This window comes from Populus alba, chromosome 3 (assembly GCF_005239225.2).
Source record: "Populus alba chromosome 3, ASM523922v2, whole genome shotgun sequence".
NCBI lineage: Eukaryota > Viridiplantae > Streptophyta > Magnoliopsida > Malpighiales > Salicaceae > Populus > Populus alba.
The window spans coordinates 20,972,393-20,994,073 of NC_133286.1; the positions used below are offsets into that span (position 1 = coordinate 20,972,393).

The 21,681-nt window shown below is 33.0% G+C and overlaps 3 protein-coding genes across 4 annotated transcripts; 2 read left to right on the forward strand and 1 right to left on the reverse strand.

Annotated features, from left to right (window-relative positions):
- Window positions 1-193: 193 nt before the first annotated feature.
- LOC118054281 (E3 ubiquitin-protein ligase DIS1) lies at window positions 194-4,457 on the reverse strand. 2 transcript variants are annotated; one of them, XM_035065797.2, is made up of 5 exons: window positions 4,155-4,457; window positions 3,143-3,247; window positions 1,837-2,061; window positions 1,287-1,673; window positions 194-744 (listed from the first exon to the last, which is right to left on the reverse strand). In XM_035065797.2, exons 3-5 carry the CDS (start codon window positions 2,044-2,046, stop codon window positions 424-426), a joined length of 918 nt encoding a protein of 305 aa, XP_034921688.1. In that variant the 5' UTR covers window positions 2,047-2,061; window positions 3,143-3,247; window positions 4,155-4,457; the 3' UTR covers window positions 194-423. The 2 variants fall into 2 exon arrangements, with proteins under 2 accessions (XP_034921688.1, XP_034921691.1); XM_035065800.2 differs by having other exon boundaries at window positions 3,174-3,247; window positions 4,155-4,456.
- Window positions 4,458-11,808: 7,351 nt separating this feature from the next.
- On the forward strand, window positions 11,809-17,856 carry LOC118054272 (uncharacterized). The gene is made up of 11 exons (XM_035065787.2): window positions 11,809-11,981; window positions 12,242-12,303; window positions 12,412-12,566; window positions 12,689-12,985; window positions 13,189-13,318; window positions 13,955-14,062; window positions 14,181-14,283; window positions 14,376-14,501; window positions 15,277-15,470; window positions 15,688-15,815; window positions 16,426-17,856. The coding sequence occupies exons 2-10, from the start codon at window positions 12,251-12,253 to the stop codon at window positions 15,773-15,775; spliced, it is 1,254 nt and encodes a 417-aa protein (XP_034921678.1). The 5' UTR covers window positions 11,809-11,981; window positions 12,242-12,250; the 3' UTR covers window positions 15,776-15,815; window positions 16,426-17,856.
- Window positions 17,857-17,905: 49 nt separating this feature from the next.
- On the forward strand, window positions 17,906-20,036 carry LOC118054277 (trihelix transcription factor ASIL2). Its single transcript, XM_073407878.1, has 2 exons — window positions 17,906-18,939; window positions 19,295-20,036. The coding sequence occupies exons 1-2, from the start codon at window positions 17,906-17,908 to the stop codon at window positions 19,329-19,331; spliced, it is 1,071 nt and encodes a 356-aa protein (XP_073263979.1). The 3' UTR covers window positions 19,332-20,036.
- Window positions 20,037-21,681: the final 1,645 nt, after the last annotated feature.

Genomic DNA, 21,681 nt, shown 5'->3' on the forward strand with positions numbered 1-21,681 from the left:
ATCCTACCATGCTCCCTCACGAGAGAGAACTTGAGCAAAACTGCTCTCAGCCATTCTGCAAGTCTTGGGCATGCCTAGACACTCTTTTCTCATGGCCAATGACTGATGATGAGATTTCTAGAAGTCGGTGTGAATTAAAAGGCCGCCAAAGTTCATGGATCTACTAGCACTGCAATCATTCATTAATTGTCCATGCGAGCAATGTGGCACATCTAAATCTACATAGATAAATATTATAATTGCAGGGACAAGGGTCATGCCTCCCACTCATGTATTGATGGCTAAACAAGCAAAGAGAGTTTGCCTCCTACAATTCAAAACAATACATGACCAGAAGATCATGGGACTACTACAAGAAGAAACCTGTCACTAGGTGTGAAGGTTAACTAAAATTGAAAGTTGTGACAGAAATTGGATATCCTGTCACTGTTCTTTCCAAATTCGACCAGTCACCCTAAGCTTCAATTCCTTCCTATCTCCACCAGAGAAGAAAAGGGCCATGTTGCGTTGGATGATGAGACCATCAAAACTGTCTCGAACCTTTCGGTGGCTATCCCTTATGCTCCTTGGTACCCCTTGCCATACCATCTTCCTCCCACCACCACCCACTTCAAGACTGTAACTATAGTTCTTTGCCTCATTGTCATCCCCCATAAACCGCAGGAATGCTATGTAGACAGGGGCCATCCCAAGCTGGAATGCTTCAAAATGTAGACAAAAATACTGACCAAAGCAGCTAAAGACCTAAAAATCAGGGGAGAAAATAGTGAGCAGTCTTTTATATGTCCAAAAAGCAAGTTTCTACAATAGAATCAGACAACAAAAGTTCAACCCAACAATAACCTAGAATGCCACGTCAAACTTTGATGACAGGACCCTTTTAACTTCTACAAAAAGAACATTTTCGCTCACAAGGATCGTTAATTGAAAGGTGTCCAATTTTCACAAATATGGTATTTAAAGGGAACTGTGCAGATGATTGTATCCACACACATTCAACATATAAATAAGAAAACCCTTCTTTGCTAAGGATTAAGGAAAGGACAAAAAACAGAATAGAAACAAGGATAAAGCAAAACAATACCATCAGCATCCACAATACATTTTCAACACGTGGACAAGGATTGTTAATTGAGAGATGTCCAATTTTCACAAATATGGCATTTAATGGGAACTATGCAGATAATTGTATCCACACACATTCAACATATAAATAAGAAACCCTTTGCTAAGGATTAAGGAAAGGACAAAACCAGAATAGAAACAAGGATAAAGCAAAACAATACCGTCAGCATCCATGTTGCATTCTCAACTTCGTGTGGATTTGATTTGACATATCTGTGATTGAAAGTACTGCCATTATGCATATCAACTTTGTGATCATCTTTCAAATGGGCCACCAGATAAGGAATATCACCAATAACTGTGCATTCTGATCCAGCATATGGGCAGTTATATGGTCTAAAAACACATTGGGATTCATGTTTTAGCTTGCTGTAATAAGGGTATATGCCTATGCACCCAAAACTCTGATATTTACATGGAAGTTCAAGAGATGCAGCAACTTTCTCTAGTGCAAGACATCTAATGTTGCCGAGTTCGTGCCTGCAAGTGGGGCATCGGTTTTGAACCCTGGGCTTGCAACCAGAACATAATGTGTGACCATTTGAACACTGCAACAAAAGAGAACACCAATGAGATGACCAACATGCAAGCTGGACTTCTTAACCGGAGGGGGGATATCAAAAGGTAGAAGCCTTGTAAGAATTCCACAGGAATAGAATTTCATTAAGGTTATCAAGAATGGGGGAGGGGGGGGGGAGGCATAAAACAAACCTGGTGAATTGGAGGGTACATGGCATTTAAGCACACAGGACACTCCAGTAATTCACGAACACTGCTAGACACAGTCACGTTAGGTTTTATAGCTGTCTGAGTAGGATCATTTACACTTTCACCAATATCTGTCAAGTCTTCATTTTGAGGAGGATCAATAACCTCAGGTTTATTTCGGATGTCATCAAAAAAAAGATTGCTTGATGCCATGGTAGTATGGTCAACCTACGAGAAAAAACAAACAAGAAGTCAGTTTCCAACTCCATAAATGCTAACATTATTAATTATACCCAAGCAAAAATGACATGTATAAAAGGAAGGAGACAAGTTTGACATCCATGTTGTCAATAAATCAATCAAGTCAAAATGGCAAATTCCACAAGGAGTGTTCTCTCTAAAAAAAAGAGAAGAAAAAAAAATTCTTCCCCTGATTCCCAAAGCAGACACGCCAGAAGAAAAACACAAAAATGAGAAACCTGATTACATCAGTATGTTAAACATATCACAACGCAAAGTGGGAAAAAATCTATTATTTACGTGGATGTAACCACAGTTAGCTTTTGCATATCTGTTTTAAAAGATATTCGATAAGGGGATGCCAGAATTTACAAAAACTTTCATTTATGAAAGATACTCAGGACTGTTATTAATTTACAGGCTTCTACTTACAGATCAACATATAACAATTTACTCAATTTCATGACAATAATGTCCCAACAACAATACCATAGGTGGATAATTTAAAAGCATTTTCCTGACAAAATTAAAAGCATTTTCATTTTCCCCGTGTTCAGTTCAATTTGTTCATAACTTAAAAGGTGGATAGTTTAAGAAATATGGTAAATGTATATTTCAATGAATCCCACGTTCAGATATGGAAGACACAAAAAGTTAATTGTATTTAAAAACAAATCAAGAGTAGCAGCTTGTAGACCCTAAAAGGAAGGTTTGTTACTTTAATTATCCCAACTAAGAAGTCCAATTCGTGCATTAACTTTCTAAGACAAACAAGAGAAAGAACGAAAAGCAATTAAGAAAACAGCAAGGAAAAGAAATTGCCCAGCATTGGCAGAACCAACAAGTTTTATGAAGAAACAGACAGCTTAGTGTTATACCAGTTAGCAATCTCATATGCTATTATGATCAGTCATTTATTTTTTTCAAGTCTAGGTCAAATCTAAATACATATCAAGCTCATATTAGAAGATATTCTAACAGCTGTAACAACGTCAGTGTTCATGTTGAAGTAAATTAATGTCACTGAAAAATTATAAAAAAAAATGGCTTTTAACAGGAACTAGCATACACTTTCACTGACATGAAACTCTTAGTCTTACCACCAAATCTTGTTCTGTCCTTTATCTCCTTCACTTAATTCTTTCAGTGTATTGACAATTTATGGCTCCTCGATCTATCAAAATCATTAAATAAAAAGTTAGAAATAGAAGGCAACAATATGTACCACAATTAACACAGGAAAAACGAGCAATTCATGACAGGTGATGAGCAAGACAAATTATAAAGATCAATCAGTTCACTCACTCAAAGCAACCAAGTGAAACCCTTTATAAAGATCACAGAAATGGCAACATATCTCCCAAAAACAAGGCTCATAACCTAACCAGTCATCATATGATTCATCTACTCATGCGAATCTAAAGAAACGCCCTTATAGACCATAAAGAGCATGGAATTGAAGATGTACAACACAAATTACTCAGTAACTCTCACCTTCCCAAATTAAGGAATTCATTCCCCGTGACCTAACTAGTCATCATATATACAACACGAATGCATGCATTTGAAAAAAGCCACATCAGGTTTACACACCGGAATTACCACATTACAAACATTACCAGTGTGACTCCATAAGTTCCTAATCACGCTCCCAGCATTACACACCGGACAAAAAAAAATCACCACTGCAAGATCATTTCCAGTAAAAACTTTGCCAAGTAGAGAACTATAAAAGGAGACTGAAAAATAATACCCACTCAAGCAAAAACTGTACTTGACATGAGAGATATACAGTATACATTTCCTCAAGACTACATCATAACCACTAAGTAGATCAAATAAAACAAAAGGAAGAATCATCAAATGCCAAAAAAAAACGAAAAAAAAGCACGCACACATGCAAATCTAAAGGAAAAAAACAGATCTAGAATATTCCAAAAAGAGATTTGACATCAAAAAAGATGCAGACTTTGTGACTCCAAATACTAAAAAAACCAAATCAATCAACAAAAAATCAAAACCCAGATAGGAAATCGAAAAACATGCTCAAAAACTAGATTAACTTACAAAAAAGATGTTACCTTGGCACAGTTTGGTTGCAATCGAAACCCCACTAAAGAGACCATTCAAGATCCGAGTAGCCCTTTAAAAGAGATACAGAGATAAGGGAGGGGAAACCCTCTATTGAAAGATAAAAGGCAATAAATGCACGGAATGCGCCTAAATATACAGAGATGGAAATGAAGAGAGAATTTTCAAATTAAAGCCGGTGAGAGAGGGGAGCGTGTAGAGAGGGAGAGAGACAAGGGGTAAGGAGAGAGAAATTTCTCGAGAAAATACAAAAAGGAAAGGTTAAGTTTGTGGGTCCTTTACACCTGAGTGTTGTCTCTTTCTTGCGTTTTATGGTCGTGACTCTCTACAATTATAGAAAATTGTTGAACTTTAAAAGTGGAGCTTATATTATATTTTAATGAAAATATAGAATATAAATTAATATAATTTGAATTCAAATTGTGAAAAGACAGTGCTAGAATATTAAAAAAATAATAAAAAATATTTTAAAACAAAACCACATAAGTTATTAGATCAATATGATTTATTAATTAATTTTACAATAAAATTAAGATTTAATGACACAGAAATCTTTTTTAAAAGTTTTTTTATAGCTGGGTAGATTTTTCATAAGCTATTAATGCATTAAAAAATTGTCTGGAATTTATTTAAAAAATTACAGAATTGTTAAATTTAGTCTAGTCATGAGTTTATAAGTTAATTTAAATTAATCTAAAATGATATTTTTTAATTTTTAAAAAAATCTATTATTAAAAAAACTTAATTTAAAAATTAAAATCAATCTAGTTATATTAAATAAACTTGGCCTTTAAATTTCAAACCTAAACTAAGTTAAAAACAAGATTTGCGTGTCATTAGTTTAATCAATCATATAAATAAAGTTTGATAGTAGTGATGTGAAGCGTAGATTGAAGTGGTATAAAAAAAATTATAGCATTTATAATAATTATAATAATAATTTACGACTTTAATTGGTCGATTAAATTAGAGCACGTGTTACACTATAGGAAGCATGGTATGGTCGAGTAATATTTGCAAACGAAACAGGAAATAAAAAGTAATTTTTTTTCATGGATGGGACATTACTAGATTCGATTGATTAGGAGAGAATAGTAATCGTTGTGAACATTTTTAATGTAAGTTAAAAACTTAAAATTATGTAAGTTATTTTTTATTTTATAGTCTTATATTTTATAAACATTTACCATGTATAAAAGGTTACAAAGGGAACTGAATAGGATGAGATGGTCTGGTTTTGATTTATAATATATATGAAATATGATTGCGGTTGTTTTTTTAGGTATTATTTATTCATAAATATATTAAAATAATTTTTTTTTAACATCAACGTATCAAAACAATCTAAAAATATAAAAAATATATAATTAGTTTTTAGGAGTGCGTTTCTAAATAATTTCTTAATCTTGACTTCATTTTGCAATGTGATGCCATGAAGTTGTTTTTTAAACTAATTATAACTTTGATTGTCACTATTTAAACATGTTTTTCATATCAAATTATAGTAAAAATTTAAATAATAAAAAATATTATAATATCAAACACGCATTTAATTTTTAATAACTCAACCCCTAGAAATATCACAAGAAGATAATCTATCTTAAATGCCTTTTTCCTGTTTCTATTTTTTGTCTTTTGTTATTTTTTATTAAGATCTTTATTTTTTTTTCTTGCATAATTTGATATTGAAATTTAGATATATTGTATATTAAGAGCTGGTTTGTTTTTATATTTTTCAAATGTTTTTGTAAAAATATATATATTTTTTTCTTTTCTTTAAATTGTTATTTTTTGTGTGTTTCCGGATCGTTTTGATGTATTAATATTAAAAATAATTTTTTAAAAAATAAAAATATTATTTTAATGTATTTTAAATAAAAAACAATAGCAACCACAATATCGAACAAGTTGTAAACTCTGAACAACCTAATATACAACATAGACCTCTAACTAATTTTAGTTTTTAATAAAATCAAGAAGGGTTTTAAAGATCTTGAATTTAATAGATATTTATAAATCAATTTTATAAAAAGAAACTGAAACCTATTAAAAAAAAATATTGCCAAAAAACACTGTTGAATTTAAAAATTATATATATATATATATATATATATCTAGAGTTCTGGATTTGAATAAAGTTTAGACCCAGGTTTATTGATATTTATACCAGATATTATTACTTATCAGTAAATAACCATTTAAAAAAAAATATCTAACCATGGAAAGTTTGAATTTCTTTTTCTTTTTTTGAAATTTTAAATTGGAAAGGCTTTGAACTGTAGAGAGAGGGAGGCAAAGGGCCGGGAATACTGTGAACGGCAATAATAGTGTTTCGTGGCCCTGCTGTTCAGCTGACAACAAATCTCCAACGCTTGAGTCCGTGCGCGTAGCTTCACGCTCTTCCAATTGGAATGCCAGACAAGATTTAAATCCAGGTTTAAATACATTGACGTCTACATGTATTCATTGATGTTCCAACTCTATATCTATAGTTTATTTTTTTTCAATATTACCCCTGTAATATCTAAGAAATAAAACATCATTTCTTTCTTATACTCTCTCTTATTCTTCGATAATCTATCATTTATCGTCAAAATAATTTGAAATATAGAAACTGAAAAACTTAAAAGGTGGACTCGTAATCAGGATTCGGTATGTATTTAATCACTAGGGGTAAAATTGAAACTTTTAGAAAGCTATAAGGATTGTATTGATAGATTCTAAAAGGCTGTAAATCAAACAATGATGAAACTATAGAGATCAAGCTGTAGTTTTTCCAAATTTATTTCCCTAGTCCAATCGATTGAACCACCCAGTATCAAGGGTGATTTGCTTCTAGATGAGTTATAAGTGATGTTTTTTCATTATTATTATTTTGGATTATTTGATGTAATAATTAAAAAAAAAAAAAAATTATTTTAATATTTTTTTAAAAAAAATATTTTTAAAAGTAACCATTACTGCTCTAAAATGTATTTTATCACTAAAATAAATTAAACTAGAGGCAGAGAATTACAATTTAAACAAATATTCATTGAAATGCTATAAACCAAGCAACGTACAATTTGCATGAACAGCGCGAATAAATGACGAGGAGGGTTGACTTGCGTGAAAAAGTCACGAGACAAAGAAAGTCAATCATTATTAATTATCATCTTCAATGTTACACCAGATATCACCATCGTGAAAGGATGAAGTTATCATTATCATTACACTTCGTAACTTTTATATCCCATAAAAAAAAAAAAAAAACAGTCCCTCACTTTTACCCAGTATTTTAAAACCCGGCCCGGCCCGGCGGGTCGACTGGCCGGGCCGGGTCTAAGCAAAAAATAGGCTAGGAATTGGCCCGGCCAGACCCGGACGACCCGGAGGGTCGACCCGGGACCCGGCCGGCCCGGGCAAACCCGGCTGAGACCCGGGTTTAATTTTTTTTAATATCTTCATGATCGAAACGACGTCGAGATGAGCAGATGAATGAACGCAGTGCAGAAGTGAGATTGTGAGAAGACTTAATTAATTTCAAACCTAATTCAAGAAATCTTCAAACCCATTTCAGACGCGAAAAAGAACAAAGGAGCAGAAGACTCTTGAATAAGGATCGTTGTTTCAAGTCTGAGAATAAGGTTAGATGAGTTGTTGACCGAATTCATTTTTCTATCTTCTTTCGCTATCCTCTGTTTCAAATTGAAACATCTTTTAAAGATTCTTCCCTCTGTTGAGCTTGCAGGAGAGCTTTTCTTGATTGGTAACTTGGGGGGGTTGAGTTTCGTTCTTTTTTTCTCTCTTCTTCACTTGGTTGTTTCTTTGGATGGGTACAGAGAGAGAAGAGGAAGTATTTGTGTTGAAATTGGAGAAAGATGAGAGTTTGGATGGGTACAGAGAGAGAAGATGAAGTATTCGTGTTGAAATTGAAGAAAGATGGGAGTTTGGATGGGTACAGAGAGAGAAGATGAAGTATTCGTGTTGAAATTGGAGAAAGATGGGAGAGACAGTAGAGGGCAGGAGAGGGGTACCATATTGCCATGCTTTTTTCTTGGTTGACCCGGGTCAACCCATCTGACCCGTGACCCGATCACTGAACCGGGTCAATAACCGGATCGAGTTTTAAAACTATGCTTTTACCCTCTTAAAATCTTCTCTTTGCTCCCTTGATTCGTGCATGGCTGGAAAGTCGTAAGAAACGATGGTTATCAATCTTGTTTGAAATTATAATAATGATTGTAGTTTAAAATATATTTTATTTAAAAATATATTAAAATAATTTTTTTATTTTTTAAAAAATTAATTTTTAGATCAATATATTAAAATAATCTGAAAATATAAAAAAAATTTATTTTAAACAAAAAAAAACTAAACACAACCTTATACTGATTAACTTAAGTAATTTATAATCCAAATAGGCAAATACAATCCATATTATTTTAAATTAAACTTAAAAATAATTTTATCTGATTGAAATCTTAACTACCCGTTGAGAGTCGAATTGAAAGTAGTTAGGTAAACTCTAAGATCTTTTTTTAAATAAAATCACAATTTTTTCTACCAGGATGATTGATGCAAAAATAAACGTGGTGGTTCAAGACTCATCCGTGAAAATAAAACCACGGTAGTTGTATGATGGTTAATGCGTGAATTGAAATTTTAGTAATTACATATATTTTTTTTAAAAATAAAGATACTTGTAGTATAAAAATAAATATACAAGTTATATTTTTTTTTATTAACATAGGTGTTTATAGCTTGCACGTACTTTGACTAATTCCACGAGTCCTATAGTTAATGACCATGTAAGTCTCCAGTGATCATGAAGTTTGTAGGACTCGAACTAGTAATATTCGATGAGCAAACCCATAATCTAACCAATTCAATTACACCTTTTAAGATTAGGTTAAAAAAAATTTATTATAATCGTATCAATTTTACATGTCGACGTACTATGTGTTGATTCAATAAATGTATTATTTTGTATTTAACATAATATAAAAAAATATTTTATCATACACATTTGCAAACTTATATATATATATATATTATAATAAAATGATTTATTAGGTTTCGTTAAATCATTTTATCAAAAATATGATAAATCACAGGACCTGAGGACCTTGCTCTTGATGTAGCTTTTCCAAAACTGTATGCTTTGGATATTTTATTTTCACAATTTTTTTGTTTAATGATAACTATAACTTTCCATAGCTAGTTCAATTTGCTATAGTGTTTTATATAATGCTGTTTTAATACCACGGTGGAAATAATTTTAGTAGAATAACCGGTGGTCCACGCATCAAAGCATGTGATCATGATGAAACACTGAATGAATATATATAGTACAACTTAATTATTATAAAAATTATTTAAATATTTTTAACTGTTCATGCAAGTAAAAAATTATTAAGTCCACGATAATCATCACCATCACCATGTTATGCACAGTTTCGAGATCATAATCATATGCCCTCTATAATTTAAACCAACCAAAATGGGGCCATTTGAAGCAGCAGCTTCGTGATATTTTGCCTTCCATGGAGAGTGCTCTCACACGAGGCAACATTTCCCCAGTCATTTTTTTTCTGTAATTATTTAAGATTCAATTTGAAACGTTGAAACTCAAGCCTTGTTTTAATATTAAACTCTTCACGCGTTTTTCAGTGGAAATTTCCTGGTAAAAACAAATTCACAGTTGTAATTCTTGTGATTTCTTGGGGTGTTTGTGTATAAAAATTATAATGTGGGTAAATTTTTGTTATATGGTGTTAAAAAAAAAAACATTGCTTAAGAGAAGTTGTTTCCGTTAAATGACGATGAAGGCCTAAAATCAAATACAAATTAATGAGTTTGGACCAACTTACATCTACCTCGACTAATTTTCTAAGTCTTGAAGTTAATAACTATATAGATTTCTGATGATTATCATATTAATAATTATAAGACTCGAATTTGAAATTACAGAAAAATAATTTTTTCCCAAGCTATAATTAATTATATTCCTTGGTAACACTTCAGTGATTGTCTTTTTTTTTTACATGGTAATGATATTAATTTTTTGTTTGAATATTTTTTTCAATATTATTGCTTAATGAATGAATTGGCTTAATTTTTTTTTTTCTAGTTAATAGTTCTCGTCTTAAAGAAGATGACTTGATTTTGAGCGGTGATAGCATGACTCTTCGAGTCTGTAGCGTCAAATTCTTCATGCATTTGTTAATGCGGTGAATTTCTTGGCAAGAGACAATTTCTTTATGTAAATTCTTGTTCTTTTTTGGGTGTTTATATATTTTAAATATAAATATAACATAATACTTTTTTTTTTTGTTTGACACTTGTTTCTTAGTAGTTAATGGTGGTGATAAATATGTTTATGTCAACAAATGAAGCTGAATCGTGAGAAATTTTTTTTTTTAGTTTTCCCGGCGATATAATTGAATTCAAGGTATAAATTAATACCAATACCAAATAAAGTTTTTTAACAGCTGGTAGATAATTATTTATGTTGCTTCTTGATGTTTTTCAAAAAAAAATTATAGAACTATGTTGTCTATTTTTATTGTGAGTTTGAGATTATTATGATGAATAATGTTTTTAAAATATTTTTTTTATTTAAAAGTGTAAGAAATAAAATTTTTATTTGATTTTTTATTATTGACATCTGCACTCTAAAATCACTTAAATATATTAAGAAAATATTAATATAATATTTTTTATATTAAATGTATTTTAAAAGAAATTAAGAACAATTTTAAACACATTTCTAAATATTTTTTTAGTTGAGTTAATTGAACACGATGAGATAGCAATAATAAAAAAAGGCATCTTTTACCTAAAATCATGTAACATCATTGAACTACTTTACTAATGTAATTAATCACTAATAAAAGAGATTTTGATCAATAAAGATAAACAGCAAATAGCTGCGTCTACTAATGTAATTAATCACTAATAATAGAGGAATTTTATCAATAAAGATAAACAAAAAATTGCGGCGTATCATTAATTATCATCGCTGATATCATATATACTCAAATAAAAAAATAAAAATACACACACTCAAGCAATAATAATAATAATAAAAAAAAACACAAACATTCGAATTAAAAATAAAATGAAAGTTCATAAGCATTTGACATACATATTAGCATATCTTATGTCAATTAATACCTATGTTAGTATATATTTAACAAAATCTAACAAATCATTTTATTGTAAAAAAATATATAAACTCATTCATTCAAATTAAAAAAAAACGAAACTAAGTACATCTGTTTAAAAAATCATGGAAGAATTTGCAGTAATTAACACGTGAAAACAGTCATTAAGATAGGAAAAAAAAAACCCACCTACCCAGTCCAAATCGAGTTAAAAATATTATTCTCCCAATTAGATTCCTAAAGTCTCAATAAATCTTCAATCAAGTATCGCCATCTATTTCCGTTAACGGATTCCATCCACCCTCGCACACTTTCTCATAATTTGCAAAGAGCATAGATGGAGACTTTAATTTCAAATTTCGCAACACTTTAAGGACTCAATTGAATAAAAAAACTCTTCAAGGACTCAGTCGAGACCACCCTTATACCTGGAGTACTCTTACAAGGCTTGCCTAAAAATAGTCCCCGCTGTTGCAACCCGTATTGCTATCCATTTCATCCAAACCGAGTCGAAAAAAGAAACCATTTCCTTTCTCCGGTGTAAAAAAAAAAAAGCTTCACTGTGAAGCTCTTAAAACTCTCTCTCTCGCTCGCATAAGCAAAAGCCTCTTCTCTCCTCTCCATCTCTCTCTCGTTTGCGTTCGCATGCTTCTTCGATCTCCGCTCTAGGTATCTCTACAGTCTCTCTCTCTCTGATTTATCTTTATCTCCTTATTTTTTCCTAATTTTATCTTAAATTTCATTTCAGGTGAAATTTGTTGATTTTTTAATCACTAGCAGTTTTTCTATTTATTTATTTTCTTTTTTAATCTGCTTGATTGCCGAGGAAACTGTAGAAATGCTAAGAAATATTAGCTTCTTAAATACTATCGCGTTTTTTCAATTTCGCAAAAAAATATTGAAAACCACAACATTTTTTTTTTTTGCAGAGGAAAATCATGCCGGACGTGCAAGCTCTTGTCAATGATTTTCTTATCAAGCTTAAAAAACGGTGATTATTTTTATTATTGTTGTACTACCGTGCACAGAGTGATTTTTTTTTTTGTTTGTAAAAATGAGATTACAGGCTTACTTTTGGTTTCGTTTGGTTATTTGGCAGTAAGATTGAGGGTTCGCAGGCGACGGCGAGGCAGGCTGCTGAACTGTTACGATCAGTTATTTCGCAACAGCGAGTGCCTTACACGAATCAGGCTGGAGCTTTAATTGATGCTGTGAGGGCTGTTGGGGAGCAGCTGATTTCTGCCAATCCTGTCGGTAAGCATTTCAATTACTTTAATAAATAGATACTATATTTTAGTGTTTATGTCCTGGATTGGCGTGTTTTGTGGTTTTCATTGATGTTTGTGTTGTTGGTTGGTTGTATGTGCTGTTTGCAGAGGTAGCTGTGGGTAATATTGTGAGGCGCGTTTTGCATATTATTAGGGAGGAGGATCTTTCTCTGACGACTGCTGCTATTGCGGGTTTGAATTTATCAGCAGCAAGTGATGGGGATGATGATGATGATGATTGTGAGCGAGATGAGCATACAGTTCTATCAGCTGCTGCTGTTGCTGCTGCTGCGAGAAATGCTTTGCGTCCGCCTTCCTTGCAAACCCTACTGGAGGATATGCCTGAGTCAGTGGCTATTCCTCATACTTATTCATCGGGAGGTGATTCTGAAGGAAAAAGCAAATGTAAGTCTCTCATGGTTGTTCAGAGTTTTTATATCACTGCATCATATCATATGGCAGATTACCATATGCTTCGAAGTTGGATAGATTTGATTTGGTTGAACGAGTACTTATTGCTGAAACTTGGCTGATTGTTGTGGCATGGCATGTGGGGTGCACGTGCGTGTGAGGAGTATCTTGACATGTAAAGATTTTTTCTATAACAGCTGCTGATAAAAGTTCAAGAACACGAAGGTTGAAGCATGATGTCATTGAAGCAGTTAACGAGCTTATTCAAGATATCAACACTTGTCATGAACAGATTGCTGAACAAGCGGTGGAGCATATTCATCAAAAGTAATTTTTTGCCATCAAGTTCATTTTTTTACCCTATTAGCTCCTTTTCTTTGCTTTGGGTTGCTGGCACTAAAGTTCTGGTTAACATTCAAGAATCAATATGATGGTCTTTAGTTTATTATGGTTTTCACTCTAATTTCACTATGCATACCATGTTTCATTCACGAGCATCCATGGACAAGCTTGTATTCCATAATTGGCTCTCATATTTCACCAGTTGTGTAACTAGTTTGATTCTGAATAGTGCCTTTTGTTTTCACCTAGCATTTAGCATTATGAAAATGATTTTGCTCGAATTAATAGTATTTGAGTTGAGGTGATTGAGCGAAAGAATTAGAGACAATTGAGTCTATACTGTGGGTTATCATGGGATATTTGGATGTCTTAAAGTGTTGGAGTGTGATCTTTGAACTTACAATTGGAGTTTCAAATGTGGATGTGGTACCATCTTTCAATTTTTGTTATCTTTCCAATATTTTCCAGTCCTAATGTTTTCTGTCAAAGAGAAAAAGTCCTAGGTTCAAGTAAAGTTTCAGATCAGTCATCTCAATTGCATGGATTCTTAATTGCTTATTATATTAATCCATCGCTTTTGACACTTTGTTTTACTGATTCGATTATTAAACATCTTTTCAGTGAGGTGATATTAACTTTAGGTAGTTCAAAGACAGTGTTAGAATTTCTTTATGCTGCAAAGGAGAAGAAAAGATCATTCCGGGTATTTGTTGCTGAGGGTGCTCCAAGGTTTGTACAAGTCACTTTATGTTAGTTACATTGCAAAATAACTTTTTTTAGCTGGTTGGATTTTAGTCTTCTCTTTGTTAAATACAAATTTTCTCATTGGCAATTGGTATTCAACTAGGTATCAAGGGCATCTTCTTGCAAAAGAACTGGTCACAAGAGGTTTACATACCACTTTGATTACTGACTCAGCAGTTTTTGCCATGATTTCCCGTGTGAACATGGTATGAGAGAGTTTAGTATTTTTCTTTTCTTGTCTATTTTTTTGGTATTGGCTGCTTGCTATTTTGATCCATCTTAAATTTGTTATGGAAAGGTTATAGTTGGAGCTCATGCTGTAATGGCCAATGGTGGTGTGATAGTACCTGTTGGGCTGAATATGGTTGCACTTGCAGCTCAAAAGCATGCTGTACCTTTTGTTGTGCTTGCAGGCAGTCACAAGGTAATTTAGCAAAATAATATCCCTCTTTGCCCCTAGAGTTTTGGTAGCGACCAAGTAAACAAACTGCCATATTTGAATTGCTTCCTCTGTTTTTGCTATTGAATGGCATGCTGCTGTCATACTGCTTAACTTGTGACGGAAAATAATGACAACTATATAGCAATAAATGGAATGTCTCTTCTGTGGCCCAGAAGATGTTTGTCATTTCCTTCTCAGCTTCTTTTTTCTGTTAATGTTGGTGTTTATTGCAGGGCCATGTGTTAGCTCATACTGACCTAATGATACCCAAATAGGCTATAATTTGATTGAACTACAAGCATAAGAATTGCAAGTTATAAAAAATAAGTCCCGCCTTCAGTGCTCCTAAAATCTTAACATTTTGTCTTTTTCTAACTTGTTGCGTTCTTCTGAACTCAGATCATTGTTTATTATATTGATTTCTAGATTTTTTTTCTAATGTTTAATTCATAGAAATCTAGTACACATAACAGGGATGGAAATGCCCAGGGAGGACAGAAAGTTTTTAAGAATCCAAACACGAAGACAAATGAAGAAAAACAAATATGGAATTTCTTTGTTTAATTGTAACTGGATGGTGTCAATAGTTAATCCTTGTGTGTTTTGTCTCTGATTTTGTGGCCTTGCTAATTATACAGTCAGTAAAACGACTTGGATAATGTTAATGACTTTTGTGATGGTAGACTTTGAATTTTAAATACTGTTCTGATTCTTGCTTTAATCCTTCATACACTTGGCTGTTTTTCTTGGATGGCAGCTGTGTCCCTTGTACCCTCACAATCCTGAGGTCTTACTAAATGAATTGAGATCTCCATCTGAGCTACTGGATTTTGGAGAATTCTCAGATTGCTTAGATTTTGGGAGCGGCACTGGCTCTCCTCTTCTTCATGTTGTCAATCCAGCATTTGATTATGTGCCACCAAAGCTTGTTAGTCTGTTTATCACTGACACGTAAGTTCTAGTACTTTTGAGGACATCTTTTTATGTTAACCACTGATGCAAATCATTGATTAGAATAATACTTATTCCACTAAACAGTGTTAGGTCTCTGGTGCCAAATCAGATGGATTTGATATAATTATGTCCAGTTCGAACTTCCAAATCTTAACTTATTTATATTTTCATCTCATGCAATTCTAACCGCTGTTAATTTCTAATTACTTCACAGTGGAGGGCACAATCCATCATACATGTACCGACTCATTGCAGATTATTACTCCGCTGATGATTTGGTGGTGCGAAGAAGGGTTACTTAGGGAAATTGAGCTCAAATCACTTTTGTTTACAATATTTTCTGTAAGTTTCCTCATTCATGTTGCTTTGTTAATGGAAGAATAGAGTTTGCCAAGTACATACAGATTTTCACCATGAAGAAAGTTAGCTATCTGAAGCACAAATCATGCTATCTTTCTTGTAGTCTTTCACTGAACAAATGGAAATGGAATCTGTTAGTTGCTAGAATGACATTTCTCATCATCTCAATTCCCTCTCAGTTATTTCTTGTCTGTCTCTGAATGAATTTGCTGCCCCCTCCCCCCCACACTGTTGCTGAAGTTGTTTTCATTTCGCTCAACTACCGTGGCTGATCTCAATTCAGATTGCTTTTCATAAATTATGCATCACAAAAGGATAAATGTTTGGGTAATACCTGCCCTTGTGTTGTATATACACAGCGATTCCATTATGGAACATAACTGCATCCATAGTGTCCCCATGAGGGTATCTCATGACCACTTAAAACTCAACTTCTTTGTTTCTCTTTTGTTGCAATTATGGTAAATTATGATAACTTATAATGCTTAGTAAGTGGTTGCAAATACCAATAACTTCAACTTTCTTGGGACATGATAGGACCATTGCTCTTCTGTCCACTCGTTTCTGATATTTTCCTGTTTTCACCTTTCAGGTAGTTTAGGAGTTACCATGGTAAGAAGTGATGGATGAGGATAGAGTAATTTTGTATCAGTGTATGGAAGCATTTAACCATTGTTTATGCTGGAAGAGAAGCAAACTTATTGATAGGGGGCAATGCGAGGGGTAGACTAGCCAGGAAATGACCTTTTTTTTATTATTATTATTGAAGCAAAGGGCTAAGAGCTAAGAGCTACTGAGAAGGAACGAATGCCATGATGGTTGTAGCAAGTTATAAATTATGTATGCCGTGACAAAACTGTGAAAAGGAAAGGAAAAAGGAGCAACAGGTTATATCGAGGTTAATCGAAAACTTGAGGACAATTTGCACGTGGAGAATGCTATGGTTAGTGGGCTGTGTCGTGTGAGCACATTTGAAAGTACTAAAGTTTTTGTTAGGAGAAGTTTTCGGTTTCCACTACCATAAGTTTTTTTTTTAAAAAATAAATTCTTTGTATTTATATTTACTTCTCATTTTATCTTTAATTTCTCATGAATATGAATAAAAGTAACAGATTAATTTGAAAAACTTGAGCTATGGTCGGGTTGGGTTTTAAGATTTTTTTTCAGTGTGTTTTTTAAAATAATTTTTTATTTAGAAATGTATTAAAATATATATTTTTTATTTTTATTTTTATATTAATACGATTAAAAATATTTTTTTATTTAGAAATATATTTAAATATATAAATTTATATTTTTTTGATTTTATTTTTGATATTAATACAATTAAAAAAGTAAATTTAAATTTAAAAAAATATATATTTTTAAGAAAAACATGATATAATTGTAAAATTAAAAAATAATATTGATAAAGTCAAAACCTAATTGATCAATAGGGCTGATTGCTAAATAAACCCAGTTCAAACTTGTTGAATCAATATTAAGGAAATTGGAAATTTGAAGTTCAAATTTACTTGATCAACATGAAGTACTTTTTTTTAAAATGAAAGATGTTTTAAAAAAATAATTAGCTTGATAACATGTGAGTTTATCCAATAACCTAATAATTTGGTTTTTTGGGAGCAGTTCCAAACCACTCTGATAACATCCATGTTGAATAAGGAGAGACTTGATCACCTGTAAATTCTTCGGAATGTTCAAACTGAAAAAAATAGAGAGTATAGAAGTTGATTTGATGAAATATTAAAATATAGGGACCAAACATGATTTTTATCAACATAGTAGTCACTCGCATACACGTGCTTTCACCTAGCAAGCCGGCAACACAATTCCCAGTCCATCTTCCATCCTTGCCGGTGACGGAATATAGCCCCCACCATTCACATTCCCCCACCTCATCCTTTCCCTTCCGTTCCTCTCCCATCACTTGTCTCCTCTTCACCGTCACCGTTTCTTTCCCGTCAACCATAAAAAACCCAACACCTTGAAAAAAAAAAAAAAAACTACCCCCTGCCCTCTCTCATCAGAATCATCAAAATCAGATCTGATTGTTATTTCATCGACCGCCGATCATGGAAGACGACGATGAGATACAGTCACACTCAAACACCACCGAATATTCCTCACCGTCACCACCACCACCGAACGGAAGAATCAACGTATCTGCTCCCGCAGCCGTGCATCCCCAGCCGGCACCACCGCCACCGCAACAGAACAACAAGAACCGCTTAGCACTTGTTTTGCCGACGAAGCCGAAAGCGAACGGAGGCGGAGGAGGAGGAGGAGGAAGAGAGGACTGCTGGAGCGAAGGAGCAACGGCGGTGTTGATCGACGCCTGGGGAGAAAGGTACTTAGAGCTAAGCAGAGGGAATTTGAAGCAGAAGCACTGGAAGGAGGTAGCGGAAATTGTAAGTAGTAGAGAGGATTATTCTAAGTCTTCGAAAACTGATATTCAATGTAAGAATAGAATTGATACCGTGAAGAAAAAGTATAAATTGGAAAAAGCTAAAATTGCTTCAGGTGGAGGGCCGAGTGGTTGGCCTTTTTTTGATCCTTTGGAAAGATTAATTGGCTCCACAGCGAGGATTCCTGTTGTTGGAAATGGTAATGTGGGTGGTAAAATTCCTACTAGGGTTCGCAGTGGTGGTAGGAGGGGTGGTGTGAATCAGTATCATTTTCGGAATCAGAATGTGAAAATTCGGATTCTGAAACATGAGGAGGATGAGGAGGAGGGTGAGGAAGAGGAGGGGGGTGCGGAATCGGATGATAGTTTTCCGCCGATGAAGAAGAGGAGAGTGGTGGTGGAGAGGGAAGTGAGGGGGAAAGTGGGGAAGGAAAAAAGAGGAGGAGGGTGGGGGAATTCGATCAGGATGTTGACGCAAGCAATGGTGAAGTTTGGGGAAGCCTATGAGCAAGCTGAGAATGCCAAGTTGCAGCAAGTGGTAGAGATGGAGAAGACGAGGATGGAGTTCGTAAAAGAGTTGGAGTTGCAAAGGATGCAGTTTTTTATGCAGACACAGATGGGGATTTTGCAGTTGAAGAACGCGAGAAGGGGAGGGAATGCTACCAGTAATAATTACCAACATCAACCATCGTCATCATACTGGTAACAATATTAATGCTAGCAATAATGTTAACAACAGTGATAGTGATAATTAAGTGAATGTAGAGTTGTTGGCAGTGTTAAAATTTTAGAATCTTAGATTTTATTAGGTTTGTGTGTTTTGTAGTAGAAGAATGCCCATTAAGGGTGGGGATTTATAATGTTAGCAGTGTTGCTTATGGTGTTTAATTTGGAGTCCAGTGATGTGATTTCATACTTATTTGTGTCAGCATGCATTTTGCAAAGGGCACTAGCTTGATTAATAGTTTTTTAGAGAGTCTGTTAACGTAGCAGATGTGAAGTTTATACATTTCAAGGGACGAGTTCTAGTTCTACAGTTACTGCTTTAATTTATCAGCGGCATCTTTACTCAATTTCAGCAAGGGATTGTCTGATGTTCATCTATAATAGCAGCAGATAACTAATTGTAGCTGAAGAAAAGCTATTATAAAGAATTGTATGCGAGAGCGATTTCAGAGTGACACATCAAACGGGAGATAATTTCTGTCTCTTTTCAGCACCGTCTCCTCTCCCCTCTCTCTTCTTGCTTCCTCCCCATGAACCCGCATCCTCCTTCCCTTCTGTTCTTTCAATCTATTGGAGAAGATGTTGTATTGGTGGTGAAACTGCTTGCCTACAATATTTGTGTTCTGACCTTCATTGGTGTTCTATGGCTTTGTTGCCGCCTTCTAGCCTTTTGGTGTTGCACGGTGCTGCTGCTTTTTGGCTGTTCCCTCATCTCCGGTGTTACATAGGCAGCTGCTGGCTCCTCTTGTATCTTTTGGGTTATGGCATCGTTTGTTTCCTGCCATTTTCTATTCTCCGGTCGTAGAAGCTGACTGCAATCCTCCGACTCTGTTCTCATAGTCAGATGCTTCCTCTGTTTTCTCCTGGCATTAAAATTACAGCTCACCCTCAAATCTTATTGCCTTTGGTCATTTTCATGAATGGTGCTTGGTGTTGTCTTCAAGTGTTTGCAGTGTCGTAATTTGCTGGAGTTTTTGTAGTATTTGAATTGTGGGTGATTGAGCTGAAGAATTTGTGCAATTGAATTGAATTTGTGCTATGGGTTATCATGTGATATCATCATTCATCAACAATTAATTGAATGGGTTTCTACATTAAATATTTTTAGTTTCTTAATGAATAATTGAAGTTTTTAATTGGAAGTGAAATTATTCTTAGAGAATAATATAATTAAACTAAATCTTGGTTAATTGATTGCTAGCAAAGGTGTAAATTTACATGGCTTGAAAATGAAGCTTATCTTCCACTTAATTTTATCAAATAATATAATTTTGAAATAAATTATTTATAGAGTAGTTTTGAGTGATATAAATCAAATAGGAATTAAAACATGTTAAAACATTTAATTTTGTTGTACCTAGGTCCCTTTATATTACTAACAACAATATTATGTATCGTGTTTATAAATTCCAAACCACTCATTTGAAACTAAAGCTGTGTGTGTGCTTTTTATAAAATAAAATAAATCCTAACCTTCATATGAGGATTAAAAAACATTCATGAACATATATGAAAAGCTATTTTTGTCTTTGTGGGCTAGGTATGATGTATTCCGGTATGGATATGGGTCTGGGCTACGTAAGAATTAAGTCCCCTCGAAGACTTGCTTAAGAGTAAAAAAGAGGTAGAATCTATAGGAATTTAATTAATATATGTTTCATGCGTGTTGTTTCAAATTGTATAAATATAAAGAAAATACATTTATACATATTATATTGTAATGAATATATTTTTCCGTGCAAAATTGTTATTATTTTTTTCAAATCAAACCCGGTTTGAGTATTGAGCATAAAAAGAATTTGGATTGTTGAATCATTTAATTAATTAGTGGATCACCAATGAATCATTTTATTAAAATGATATTTTGTTTTTTATAAAAAAAATTATTAATATTGATTTAACTAAGTTTGTATCAGATTTTACCAAATCAAATAAATCATTAAAAATTCAATTTAGTAATTAAGATTTTATCTTATCAATATTTTTTTCTAATTCAATTTTAAACCTGGTTAATGCCAGGATCTGGAGGATGTGCTTCCTATATCAAATCACCATGCAGGGAAGAGTTTAAACATTTTTCATTTTTCCTATATCAAAAAAATTACATTTCTTAGCTAAACACACGAGTTTATATATATATATATATATATATATATATATATATATATATATATATATATAATTTAAACAAATTACAAATAACCTAATCAATTGATTAAAGTTGTGACACCTTATAGTACGTAGACGACTATATAATACTATAAGATATTTAACAATATTTATTTTTATGAAGAGTAATATGTTGCTTGTCTATGTAATTTTTTCTTTTAAACTGGGTTTAATTTCAATATCAACGTGTAACTTTGTACGTAGGGGCATGTCATGGGCAGCGTTGGCCCAGATTCTCAATCTTTATTCATAGAGGTGGATCATGATCGAGCCTATTAATTTTAAATGGATCTGCAAAACCTCTATGCGGCCATAAAAAATAAAATCTCAGATGCCCATCAATGATAGGTTCTATTTTATAAAAGACATTTCAACAGTATTAAAATAATGTTTAGTAACGTGATATCTGTTATTTTTAAAAATATTTTTTTTTATTTAAATTAATATTTTTTTTTTAATTTTTAAAATTTATATTTAATATTACTATATTAAAATAATATAAAATCACTTTCTAAACTTTCTTGTGTTTGTTTGCCATTAGAAAAGTTG

Excerpts from the sequence above, each read along its gene's own strand:
- LOC118054281 (XM_035065797.2), bottom strand. The coding sequence starts at position 2,046 with ATGGCATCAAGCAATCTTTTTTTTGATGACATCCGAAATAAACCTGAG. Across the intron at positions 1,674-1,836 it reads TGTACCCTCCAATTCACCAG|TGTTCAAATGGTCACACATT; the intron begins GTTTGTTTTATG and ends CTTTTGTTGCAG. Across the intron at positions 745-1,286 it reads ATGCAACATGGATGCTGACG|GTCTTTAGCTGCTTTGGTCA; the intron begins GTATTGTTTTGC and ends CCTGATTTTTAG.
- LOC118054272 (XM_035065787.2), top strand. The coding sequence starts at position 12,251 with ATGCCGGACGTGCAAGCTCTTGTCAATGATTTTCTTATCAAGCTTAAA. Across the intron at positions 14,284-14,375 it reads TGATTTCCCGTGTGAACATG|GTTATAGTTGGAGCTCATGC; the intron begins GTATGAGAGAGT and ends TGTTATGGAAAG. Across the intron at positions 15,471-15,687 it reads AGTCTGTTTATCACTGACAC|TGGAGGGCACAATCCATCAT; the intron begins GTAAGTTCTAGT and ends ATTACTTCACAG.
- LOC118054277 (XM_073407878.1), top strand. The coding sequence starts at position 17,906 with ATGGAAGACGACGATGAGATACAGTCACACTCAAACACCACCGAATAT. Across the intron at positions 18,940-19,294 it reads CAACCATCGTCATCATACTG|CGGCATCTTTACTCAATTTC; the intron begins GTAACAATATTA and ends TTAATTTATCAG.